Source organism: Engraulis encrasicolus, chromosome 19 (genome assembly GCF_034702125.1).
Source record: "Engraulis encrasicolus isolate BLACKSEA-1 chromosome 19, IST_EnEncr_1.0, whole genome shotgun sequence".
Lineage (NCBI taxonomy): Eukaryota > Metazoa > Chordata > Actinopteri > Clupeiformes > Engraulidae > Engraulis > Engraulis encrasicolus.
In genome coordinates, this window is record NC_085875.1 from 40,251,240 (window position 1) to 40,263,739 (window position 12,500).

Consider the following 12,500-nt stretch of genomic DNA (forward strand, 5'->3'; position numbering starts at 1 on the left):
TTATTTCGTTCATCATCAAAGATGTTGGATTTTGTTGTTGCCCACTGAGTGGCATGGCCACGTGACTAGATAATAGCATTGACGTTTGTGTTGAAACTCTTTTGGTTAACAATAAACAACAGATTTGAAATAATTGTAGTCATATTTAAAGCACTGTTTCGGGAACGTTTTTTTTTTTGTTCTAACCAGTTCGGGAAATTTAATGGTGGAACACAGAACCGGAAATTTCTGTTTGGAAGAGAGACAACACAAAAGTAAAATATACAAGAGGAGGTTGTAAATTAGTGGGGGTAGGCAGCACATTTCAAAATGACAGTAACAGATACAGCATGTTCTCATCCATATCTATAATATATATATAAGTATGCTATACATAGCTACAATACATAGCCAAACGGAGAGGGGGAGCAAAAGCGGGAGAACCAGAGAGAGATAGAGAGACAGAAAAAGAAATCCAGAGAAAGAGAGATATAGAGCACTGTAAAGCAAGTCTGGGCAGTGGCGTTAACCATTAACTGGTGTAATCAGTTCTTCTAATCAAGGGCACTGGTTCCCAATGTACCTGGCCTGAGATTTTGAGCATTCTGGGCTTAATGGTTAACCAGGGCAGGGGCGTGCTTTCTGGGAGGATATGTAAAATATCCTTTTAATCGAGACTTATCTCCTGCCCTCTCGCCAAACACTGAGGTCAAAACACTGGGGGTGGTGGGGGGACAGTTTGGGGTGCGGGGGGACATACCAGTTACCACACATGACACGCACACGCACACACACACACACACACACACACACACACACACACACACACACACACACACACACACACACACACACACACACACACACACACACACACACACACACACACATCTATGCAGTCACATACACAGGTAGACGCAGGCACACATGAACACACATGCGCACGGACACACACACACGGACACACACACACAGACACACAAACACACCTTCTCCAGAGCAACCTTTTTAGTGGGGTGAGCAAACAAGACGACCACGCCTCAACCTGACCTGTACCTTACACAAATCAATCACTCCGCTCACCAACACATGACAGGTTCAAGATGGCTCGTTCACCTTCTTTCTTTCCCTCCCTTTCTAACCTCCTTCCCTCTGCAACAAAGTCTGATTTCTGCTTCCTTATGTTTTTCCATTTGGTGCTGCCGCTGCTTTTACCTGTCTGCCTAGTGTGCCCAGCACTGGAACCAATTTAGGTCAGGGGAGGGGGTGGGAAATGAGAATTTGGGATGGGAATGTGTAGTGTGTGCATGTGTGCGCATGTGTCTTACTGCTTGTACGGTGTGTGTGTGTGTGTGTGTGTGTGTGTGTGTGTGTGTGTGTGTGTGTGTCATTCTGCATGTACGGTGTGTGTGTGTGTGTGTGTGTGTCATTCTGCATGTACGGTGTGTGTGTGTGTGTGTGTGTGTGTGTGTGTGTGTGTGTGTGTGTGTGTGCGCGCGTGCATGCGTGTGATATTGTGAACGTGTGTGTGTGCATGTGTGCGCATTGCCAGGACACTAGCCGTGCGCCATGGCCCCTCTACCCCAGCTCCTTGCTGTTCCTCTGGATCTGGCTTGCTGTGTTGGGTTTGCAGACAATCCGCCAAATGTATTTTGCAGCACAGATTGCAAGGCCGGGGCCGAGACTGAGGCTGAGACTGATCTGCTGGCTAACTCAGGCTGATTGGTGGCGGACCGGCTGCTTGGTGTGTGTGTGTGTGTGTGTGTGTGTGTGTGTGTGTGTGTGTGTGTGTGTGTGCGTCTGTGTGTGTGTGTGTGTGTGTGTGTGTGTGTGTGTGTGTGTGTGTGTGTGCGTCTGTGTGTGTTTTCCTTGTTGTATGCTTGTGTGCTTGTGTGTGCGTGTGTGTGTGTGCTTGTGTGCTGTCCTTGTTTTGTTTGTCTGTTTCCCTTGTGTGTGTGTGTGTGTGTGTGTGTGTGTGTGTGTGTGTGTGTGTGTGTGTGTGTGTGTGTGTGTGTGTGTGTGTGTGTGTGTGTGCGCGCACACATGTTTGTGTGCGCGCGTGTGCGTGTCTGCCTGTGCCATGTTTTGCGAGTTTGTGTGCAATTGTGTCTCTATGTGTGTGTGAAGCAGAGTGCAACACTGTTGTGTGTTTGTCTTTGACTGTGAGCCAGGTGCCACTTCCTGGTCACCTGACTTTTATCTGTGTAAACAAGCGCTCTAATAGCCATATCTCTCCCATTAGCCCAGCTCCACTGGCACTGCTGCCGCTACCACTGATTATCTAGTAGCACATGCTCAAAGGAATGGCCAGACACTGCCACAGCCTTTTTAAAGGACAGGCACAAATACTAAGATATATATATATATATTTTAAATACAATGACTGGAAAGTAACAGGAAGTTAAAGTTTTCAATTCAAAACACAATAAAAACAAATGGATTTGTGTGATCACATTTGTGTGATCTCTCTCCCCTTTTGTTTCCTGTCTCTCTTACTATCCTGATGGAAAAATAAAATGAATGAATAAAAAGAACCAAAAATATTAACATTGAACAAAATGAAGATAACGATACTTCACAACTATCACACAAAAGACTAAACGCAGGGAGATTCAGTGGTGGTCAGCGGAGCCAGGCAGGCATGATGGCAGCAACGCAGTCCTCAATATAGCCCTTTAGCCATCACCAGAGTTAAAAACAAAAGCAACACCAAAAAAAGCTTTTCATGAACCAAAAATGTGGAAATTGACAATAATATAACGGACTAAATTGATATAAATAAAACACATAATATACTAAGTGGCTACTGGAGCTACCAGGCAGCATCCTGAGGTTGAGCAGCAGTGCAGTCCTCAGTAAAGCCCTTTAGCCCCTTGTGTCATCGCTGTGGAGTGGCAGGACGGCCTAATGTCTCTTAACGACTATTGAATTTCAGGTGTTAAGTGTGAGGCCAGGCGTGATAATGAGACGGGGTGGTGCGGGTGAGTGACTGTGCATGCGCGTGTGTGTGTGTGTGTGTGCAATGGTTTCTCCCAGGGGAACACAACACAGCCTCCGTATGTGTGCGTGTGTGTGTGTGTATGGATGTGTGTGTGTTGGTGTCCATATGTGTGTGCGCAAATAGTCTCTCCCTGGGGGATGTGGCTGAGACTGAAACCGAGACAAGGAGAGAGAGAGAGACAGAGAGAGACAGAGAGAGAGAGAGAGAGAGAGAGAGAGAGAGAGAGAGAGAGAGAGAGAGAGACAGGGGGGCGTTAATGTGTGATGGTGGCCCTGTCTGGGCTTCATAAATGCCTCTCTCCTCTTCAACTCAGCTCTGCTCTGCTCTGCTCAATTCTGGCTCCCAGTCAAACAAAGCAGCGTCTGCCCCAACTGGCCTCAGCCCCTCTGGCCAAGCCCAACTCATTAAACCACCGAGTCGACAGTCATAGAAAGTTCTGCGACGTTTATTCATCCTTTTTTGCCTCTTTTTCCTGCAGCCCCCTTGTCTTTGTCGAGATTTGTTGCTATTTTAAATCTACGGGGTGTCTGTCTACTTGCTACATGTGGCGTGGGCCGCTCTGTGAAAGAGGTGAGGGGGGAGCGGTTGACCCAGTCAGTCAGTTTCCCAGACCTTTTCCCCAAATCTCTCTCTTCCCTTCTCCACCCCCCGTTTTAACTTCTCATCCCTCTGTCCTTCTCTCTTTCTCTTTCTCTGTCGCTCTTTTTTCGCTTTCCCGTATGTCTGTTTTGGTCCCTTTCATCTGACTTAGCCTGACTGTTATCCTGCAAACACAATGCAGAATAGAGGGGTGGTGAGGTGGCGAGGTGGGGAGGGGATGGGTTGGGGTGGCGTGGAATCCTCAGAGCAAACAAGACAGAGGCATCTTCTGGGCTTTGTTAGGGGCTGGAAGGATTCTCTCCTCTGAAGGTCCTGCACCACAGGCGTCCCCCTGATAGTCACTACGGCGGAGCATCATCCCACCACAAGGCACAAGGCAAATGTCTCCCTGTGTGTGTGTGTGTGTGTGCGTGTGTGTGTGTGTGAATACAATGGCCCGTTTTCAGGGTATAGATCAGTTTTAGGGCGTTTTTTGGGGATGGATGTGCAATGATATCCTGATGGTGAGAGACACCCAACCCCCCAGTTCTCAAACATGGGATCCTTGTGTGTGACAAGGGGAAAAAACGCGACAGTGTGTGCGTGTGTGGTACGATGGGTGTGTATGTGCGTCTGTGTCTGTGTGTTTCCAGGACACAAACAGTCAAACAGACAACAGAAGATCAGTAAGATAAAGATGAGGCTTCAGAAAAAGAGGAAGAAGGATACGGGAACATCTCAAAACCGGATCCGCGCTCCCGAAACCAGAACGGCTAGTTTCTCTGCCAAACGTATTTGCACAACCTAATCCATCAACCTGCGGTTTCGTGGCAAAGGAAAAGGCCAAACATTATTTGCCATCCAAGCATTGGACAAAGAGGTAACAGCGAGGGAAACTAATACCAATGTTTAGAAATGGGTAAAAGTCTGATGCGTTTAACTGGCAATCTGTGGTTTTCCGCAACGCAGGCCAAGCGACTCCAAAACACAAATGTTACCGTTGCAAAGCAGAGCAAATCACGTGCCGGAGACAATCAACTCTTGCCATCATTTCCTTGGAATAATTTCAAACGATGATGGCTGAATTCTGAACCATCTAAACAACAATGTGACAACTTTACTGGCACCTCCCTCTGTCTCTTTATACATGTCTGCCTTTCGCTTTTTTGCATCCTTTTCTACATGACATTTTATTTCTCAATAATGATAAATATTTATGAAAATGTTGTTATTATTGGCTGCTCCAAGCTCTCCTCAACACCCACACCCGAACTAACTCTTTTCTTGCAGGTGCCTATTTCTGTCTTCCAAACCAATGCAAATAAAGAGAGAGAGAGGGGGGGGGGGGAGAGAGAGTCGTTTTCAGAAGTTAATAATATAAGATCGCTGGGGCGGTGGACGTGTGGGCCGTGTGAACCATGTGTGTGTGTGTGTGTGTGTGTGTGTGTGTGTGGCACATCGAATGTTTGGTGGTTTTAATAAGAGGGCTGTAATGACGAAAGATGAAGAGAGAGAAGAAAAAAATAAGTGGAAGAAGAAGAAGCAGCAGAAGTGGCAAGGTGCCGTTATTAAGAAAGTTAAAATAGAAAACGGAGGAGAAATAAAAGAAGGTTGGGCATGGAGCCTCTCTGTGACGCTGAAGATGCGCATGGTTAGAAGATAAAGACGGGAAAGCACCGACTGCTTCCTTTTCAACTGGCCGGTTACTTGAAACTTTGATGGACAGATTAGATTTCACGGTTATGATAATGACAGTTAAACAAACAGTATCGGGTGTGTCCATATGTATTTGCATGATTATTAAACCTGTATTTTAAAAAATCCACTTAAATATTTGTGGATTTACAGGTCCTGTGACATGGTATTGTTTAATCGTGTCTTAGAGTGTGTTTTGGAAAGCTGTGCGTGTGTGCGCACGTGTGTGTGTGCGCGCACGTGTGTGTGCGTGTGTGCGTGTGCGTGTGTGTGTGTGTGTAGGGGTGGTGGTGTTTGTACTTGTGGGGCCAGGTTATTGTTCTATGTGAGTATTAAAGTTTAAGTTTGTGGTTTGATAGCACTGTGTATGTGTCTGTACACATACTCGTGTGAGCATATTTGTACACGTGTGTGTGTGTGTGTGTGTGTATTTAGCGGGGTGGCCCGTGTGTGCATGCTCACTTTGTCAAGTCGTGTGTGGATGTGTCTGAGCATGTGTATTTTGGGGGTCTGTTTGTATATGTGTGTTTTTGTCTGAGAGAAAGAGAGAAAGAGAGAGAGAGAGAGAGAGCGAGAGAGAAATGGTAAGATAGTAACACACAAATAAAACCTGGGGGAAAATTATTTAAAATAAATGATAAAGGTCAATGCTGATCAATGCTCCCAAACGTTTAATAGACATTTTGGACAGTTAGTTCTTTGATCAATGTTATGTTCCTTTATCATTTCTTTTTAGTTTTCATCCCTTTGGTCCAGCACCTCCACTACTGATGTGTGGGCATTCTCTGTCTTTTGGGGAAAATAGCATGACCTCCTTAGCAGAGGTAATGAATGAATGTGGTGTGATGTGATGGTTACTCACCTGTGTAGGAGGCGGAGTGACTGCAGTTCCTCCTCTAGTCTCTGGCACAGCTCCAATGCTTTATCTCTCTCCCTACGCACCGCTTCCAACTCCTCCTGGAGACACACACACGCACACACACACACACACACACACACACACACACAAGTACGCGCACGCACACACACAAAGAGAGAGACAGAGACAGAGAGTGAGAGAGAGAGACAGACAGAGAGACAGAAAGAGAGATTGAACACTTGTTTATTTAACCATCTGTGCGTCATCTTACAAACAAATCATCCTTCACTTACAATCCAATGTGAGTGGTATCCCCCCCACCCCCACCCCCCCAATTACACATTTAAAACCACCTCCCCAGAAAGAGAGAAAGAGAGAGACAGATAGAGACAGACACAAGATTTCAATGAAAAACGTCAAAGCAGATTTATGATTTGTGTTTTGCACATTTAGCCTAAGGGCATCCCCTAACTTTGTATAATGCACTCAGCTGATGACACTCAAAAACAAACAGAGAAACCACAACAGACACCAAGTCTGTCTCCACATTCAACAGCTAACTGAAACCACTCCTACATGTGTCACAATGTACTCTCTAAATTGTCTCCATTTTATGGTCTTTTCTAGTGTAATTGCATGCATCTATAAGCAATATTATGGACGTACGCTACATGTACCTAACTCCAAGGTACAGCGTAAGTACATAATATGACATGTTATTACACACTAAATTTTACTGCACTCTTTATTTATTAGGTACAGTGTAATAAAGTTTAATTTCATTTTTCATATTAACATTTTATAAAACTGTTTTGGTATATTACAATATCCACAGAAAGTGATAATACAGTGAGTCCAATATGTATTTGATCCCTTGCTGATTTTGCCCGTTTGCCCACTAATAAAGACATGATCAGTCTATAAATTTATGATAATATGTATTCAAACATGGAGAGACAGAATATCAAAAAGAAATTCCAGAAAATAACTTAAAATAATATATTTTAATTTATTTGTATTTAATTTAGGGTAATAAGTATTTGACCCCTCTAGCTAAAGAAGATAAAGTGCTTTGTGGCAAAGCCCTAGTTTTCTAGCACTGAGGTTAGATGCTTCTTTTAGTTAATGACAATGTTTGTGCATATAGTAGAAACTATTTTTGCCCATTTCTCTTTGCACATTATCTCTAAAACTTTAATAGTTTGTGGCTGTAGCTTGGCAAATGGGAGGTTCAGTTCTCTCCATAGAATTACTATAGGGTTAATATTTGGAGACTGTCTAGGCCACTTCACGACTTTAATATGCTTCTTATTGAGCCATTCCTTCGTTGCTTTGACTGTATGTTGTGTATTATTGTCATGTTGGGAGATCCAACAATGGCCCACCCATCAGTGTAGTGGTGGAGGGAAGGACGTTTGCACTCAGGATTGCACATTACATGTCTCCCTCCATCCATTCATTGACGATGTGAAGTTGTCCTGTGCCTTGGCCAGACAAACACCCTCAAACCATAATGATACCACTTCCATGCATGATGGTGAGGAGGGTGTTCTTGGGATCATAGACAGTGGTACTCTTTCTCAAAACACATTGAATTGTGATAATGCCAAACAGCTTGATTTTGGTTTCATCTGACTACAGCACCTCCTTATCATATCCTAAACCAGTCTGATGTCCGTTGGCAAACCTCAAGTGGGACTGCGCAGGTTCCTTCTGAAGTAGAGGTACCATGTGTGCACTACAGGATTTTAAACCTCTGTGGCATTAAGTGCTACCTGTAGTTTTCTCAGTGATTTTGGTCCCAGTAGCTTTGATATCATTGCCTAGTTCATCCCGTACAGCTCTAGGGTGATTTCTTTCTGTTCTCATGATTATCAAATCCCTACAAAAGGTCAAATCTTGTATAGAACCCCAGACAGGCTGATGGATAGTCATTTTGTATTCCTCAAATTTTGGAAGAAATGCATCAACAGCTGGGTCATTAATACCCAGTCTCTTTCTTGTGGCTTTGCAGCCCATTTAATCTTTGTTCAGGTCTAAAATCGTGTCCCTGATATCATTTGACCACTCTTTGGTCTTTCCCATGCTAGTGAGGTTGGAGTGTGACTGATTCACTCATACTATGGACTGATTCTGCTGATTCAATGTGTCTTTTATGCATGTTAGTATGTACAGGTGTCTTTAATTCAGATGACAAGTTGATCGGAAGTGCCACTCTGGTCTGTGGGCCCGGAACTGTAATCAGTTGGCAGGGGATCAAATACTTATTTTGCTCGATGAAATGGAAATAAATTAATATATATTCTCTTCAGTTAATTTCTGGATTTTCTTTTTGATATTCTGTCTCTCCATATTAGAATACATATTATCATAACATTTATTGACTGATCATATCTTTGTTAGTAGGCAAACCAACAAAATCAGCAAGGGATCAAATACATATTGGACTCACTGTATGAATCATTAAATGATATACTATATCCAAAATGATATACAAAATATGATTAAGCCGCCATAATGACCAGTAATGCCATTTCCTAGACTAGATGTGATATCATATACAAGATAACTTCATGGTGTTGGCAACCGTAATCACACACCCGGCCAGACTTTATGACGGGATATTTTAACGGCTGTGTTAGACAGGACCACCTCTTATCTTTAACAGAAACTTATATCTTTAGTTTATATTCATTCTACTCCTAACAGGCATGTACACACAGGACTCATCTCTGTTCCTCTATTCTGCACCCATAGCTGTGTTCTGCTATGTCACATGGGGGGAGAGAGAGAGAGAGAGAGAGAGAGAGAGAGAGAGAGAGAGAGAGAGAGAGAGAGAGAGAGAGAGAGAGAGAGAGAGAGAGAGAGACGGTGAGAGAGAGAAAGAGAGACGGTGAGAGAGAGAAAGAGAGACGGTGAGAGAGAGACAGAGACAGAGAGAGAGAGAGAGAGAGAAACAGAGAGACAGAGACATAGACAGAGAGAGACAAAGAGAGTATGAAAGAGAGAGAGAGATGGCAAGAGAGACAGACAGAGACAGAGATAGCTAGACACAAAAACAGACAGAAGAGTAAAAAGGGAGATGAACCGAAAAGAAGAGCCAGAGAAGCCAGCAAACTGGGGGTGTTGCTTGAGAAGGCTTGGTAAAGCCAGCTTATGGAGATTCCGTCTCCCGACTGCACACACACGCACACAAACACACACATGCACACGCACACAACACAGACACACAAAGACTTTCCCAGCTAATAAGCAGCCGTTGAAACAGATGTATTGATCGTTCCCGTCTGCTAGCAGCTGGGCAGAGACAATGGCAGCCGTCTACACCCACAGCACAGCCCGGCTGCCCCCACTGAAAACCACTTGCAATCTACTACAGTAGAAATGATAAGAGGGACAGGAAGAGGAACACTACACTAAACTAGACTTCTCTCTCTCTCTACCTCACTCTCTCTACCTCACACTCTCTCTCTCTCTCTCTCTCTCTCTCTCTCTCTCTCTCTCTCTCATACACAATCAGGTAAAGCTGTGTGTGCCTGTCTGTGTGTGTCTGTGTGTGTGTGTGTGTGTGTGTGTGTGTGTGTGTGTGTGTGTGTGTGTGTGTGTGTGTGTGTGTGTGTGTGTGTGTGTTACACATGAATTTAGAATTTGACTGTAAGGTCAAGTCACCTCATGTCATTTCACACGTACAGTGCAGTACCCAGCTCTTTCATTAGACTGATGAATGGAGCTGCTGCATCCGTGCCTTATCGGGCAACCCTGGGTGGAGGCTACCACAATACGGCACAGTTGTGATAACAGTGCTGTACAGAAATAAGCGCACACACGTATGCACAAACACAGACACAAATACAAAACATGCATACAAACGCATACATGCACACTGGCAAACGCGTGCACACACACACACACACACACACACACACACACACACACACACACACACACGCACACACATGTGCACGCACATGCACAGACACACACAAGCCCATACAAACACAAGCACGCACGTATGCACGCACAAAAACACACACACGCACAAAAACACACACACACACACACACACACACACACACACACACACACACACACACACACACACACACACACACACACACACACACACACACACACACACACACACGCACGCACGCACACGCACACGCACACGCACACGCACACGCACACACACACGATAGGTGGCCCAAGAGCAGGGAACAATCGCTCACCTCAACGTTCCATTTAAACCCTCTCTCAATGTCACTCAGGTAACCGGCCAAAACACCTGTCAACAACTCATTTACGCATGGCAACCACACAAGCATCAAACACACCAGGCGAAGCACACAGCTGCCTGTTCACCTCAGGAAATGGAGGTTTACATATGAACAAGATAAGGAGCGAGGATAGGAGTTTTCAATAGGAACTAGTTAGATATTAGATATTAGATAACATTCTGCACCAGTTATGGCCAACCACTTTAAAGGTTGAGAGATGGATACAGTGCGAAAGGTTTAGGTGTTTCAGAACAAATTTCTTGGCCGTAGGTCCACTTTTCTGACTTTCTTTGAGAGGTTTAATAAGTGTAATCATGAATTAATCGTTTGGCTTACTTAATATGTTTAATCTTAGGCTGAAATATCCTCTACAGCAATAATTCTCATAATAGCTACATACCACCTGATGTAAATGGTTGGCGTCCAACTGCAGGGAATAATAAAGATATTGAGGTCTAGTGGTGCAGTCTACCAATGTGCCACATTCATAAACTACGGCAAAAAAACGGCAGTTGAGCCGTTTTGTTCAGGTATTACTGTACATGCATGTTAAAGAACAAAAGTTAATATATAACCCAGAATCTCATAAATGGCAAAATACCCTGACATGAATCCATTTTAAATTCCATTCCAAGTGATAATAATATATCGTGACAAAATGGCAGGAGATTCAGGGCTTGAGAATAACAAACTAATGCCTTTCCGTGGGTCGGCCAATTGGTATGCATTAATTCCCTCTAGTCATGCGTACGTTGGATGCTGTGGCTGGGGTCAGGGGAGAGGATGAGAGGATGAGAGGCCGGGGGCTGGCACCCTCATGCCCTTACCCTTTGGATGTATGCAGGGATGGGGTACAGAGAAGGGCAAGAAAGAGGGGAGAGGGGTTGGAGAGGGGAGAGAGAGGGGCAGAGAGACAGACAGTGAGCGAGAAAGAGAGAGCGAGAGAGACAGAGACAGAGAGAGAGAGAGAGAGAGAGAGATAAAGAAAGAGTGAGCGAGAGAAAGAGTGAGCGAGCGCGAGAGAGAGAGAGAGAGAGAGAGAGAGAGAGAGAGAGAGAGAGAGAGAGAGAGAGAGAGAGAGAGAGAGAGAGACATCCCTGTGCGCGCAGCTCCCTGGGTCTAGTAGCCTCATCCGGACCTTTGCCCCTGAAGAGAGCAGGCAGCCACACTGGAAGCCATGCTAATTACGGGCGCCGAGTAGCGCGGGTCCCGAAAGTCAAAGAGCACATCAAAAAGAGGCTAACCTCCTGTGTCAATATGTGCTTTTCTCCAGCCGCGACAGAGAGAGAGCACCCGGGCTGGAGGAAAAACTTCAAAGCCCCCCGCACCTTTTAATCATATGTATTACGCCCGCCAGGTTCATTACAATATTACCCAAATGAGGCCGCCTGGAACTGCGAGAGAGAGAGAGAGAGAGAGAGAGAGAGAGAGAGAGAGAGAGAGAGAGAGAGAGAGAGAGAGAGAGAGAGAGAGAGAGAGAGACTGCTGACCTGGTGTGATTAAGGGCTGGTAAGGGGGGTGGGGGGTGAATGTACCTTAACCTTTGAGGAAGGACATTTGTTGGCAGCAGAGAGGAGAGAGTGAGGTGAAGAGAGAGAGAGAGGAGGAGAGGAGAGGGTGAGGAGAGGAGAGAGGTGAAGAGAGAGAGAGAGGAGGAGAGGAGAGGGTGAGGAGAGGAGAGAGGTGAAGAGAGAGGAGAGGAGCGGAGAGGAGAGGAGAGGGTGAGGAGAGAAGAGGAGAGGAGAGAGAGAAGAGAGGAGAGGAAAGGAGAGGAGAGGGTGAGACGAGGAGAGGGTGAGACGAGCAGAGGGTGAGACGAGGAGAGGTGATATAAGGAGAGCAGGAAGGGAGGTGGCGGTTGGCCTTTCACACCCAGTTGGGCATAAAGAGATTGGGAGAAGCTGGGTGGGGATGGAGAGATTGAACGAAGGGAGAAAGGGACGAGAGAAAGAGGGATGGAGAGAGAGAAGAAAAGGAGAAAGGGGGAGAGAGAAAGATATAGGGAAAGAAAGCATCTACTGCACATGTAGTACCTCCCAATGATCAATCACTGAGATGGAGGTGGCTACAGGGCTGGATGAAATAATTAAACTGTAATCTGCACCATGCT

The 12,500-nt window shown here is 45.2% G+C and overlaps 1 protein-coding gene across 3 annotated transcripts in view; it reads right to left on the reverse strand.

The window, feature by feature from the left end:
• The window catches only part of mipol1 (mirror-image polydactyly 1), an 86,455-nt gene that overhangs the window by 15,021 nt on the left and 58,934 nt on the right, over positions 1–12,500 (reverse strand). For all 3 annotated transcript variants that reach the window (XM_063184399.1, XM_063184398.1, XM_063184400.1), the window contains exon 12: positions 6,117–6,211. In XM_063184399.1, the coding sequence (XP_063040469.1) occupies positions 6,117–6,211 (95 nt within the window). The remainder of the gene's footprint in view (positions 1–6,116; positions 6,212–12,500) is intronic.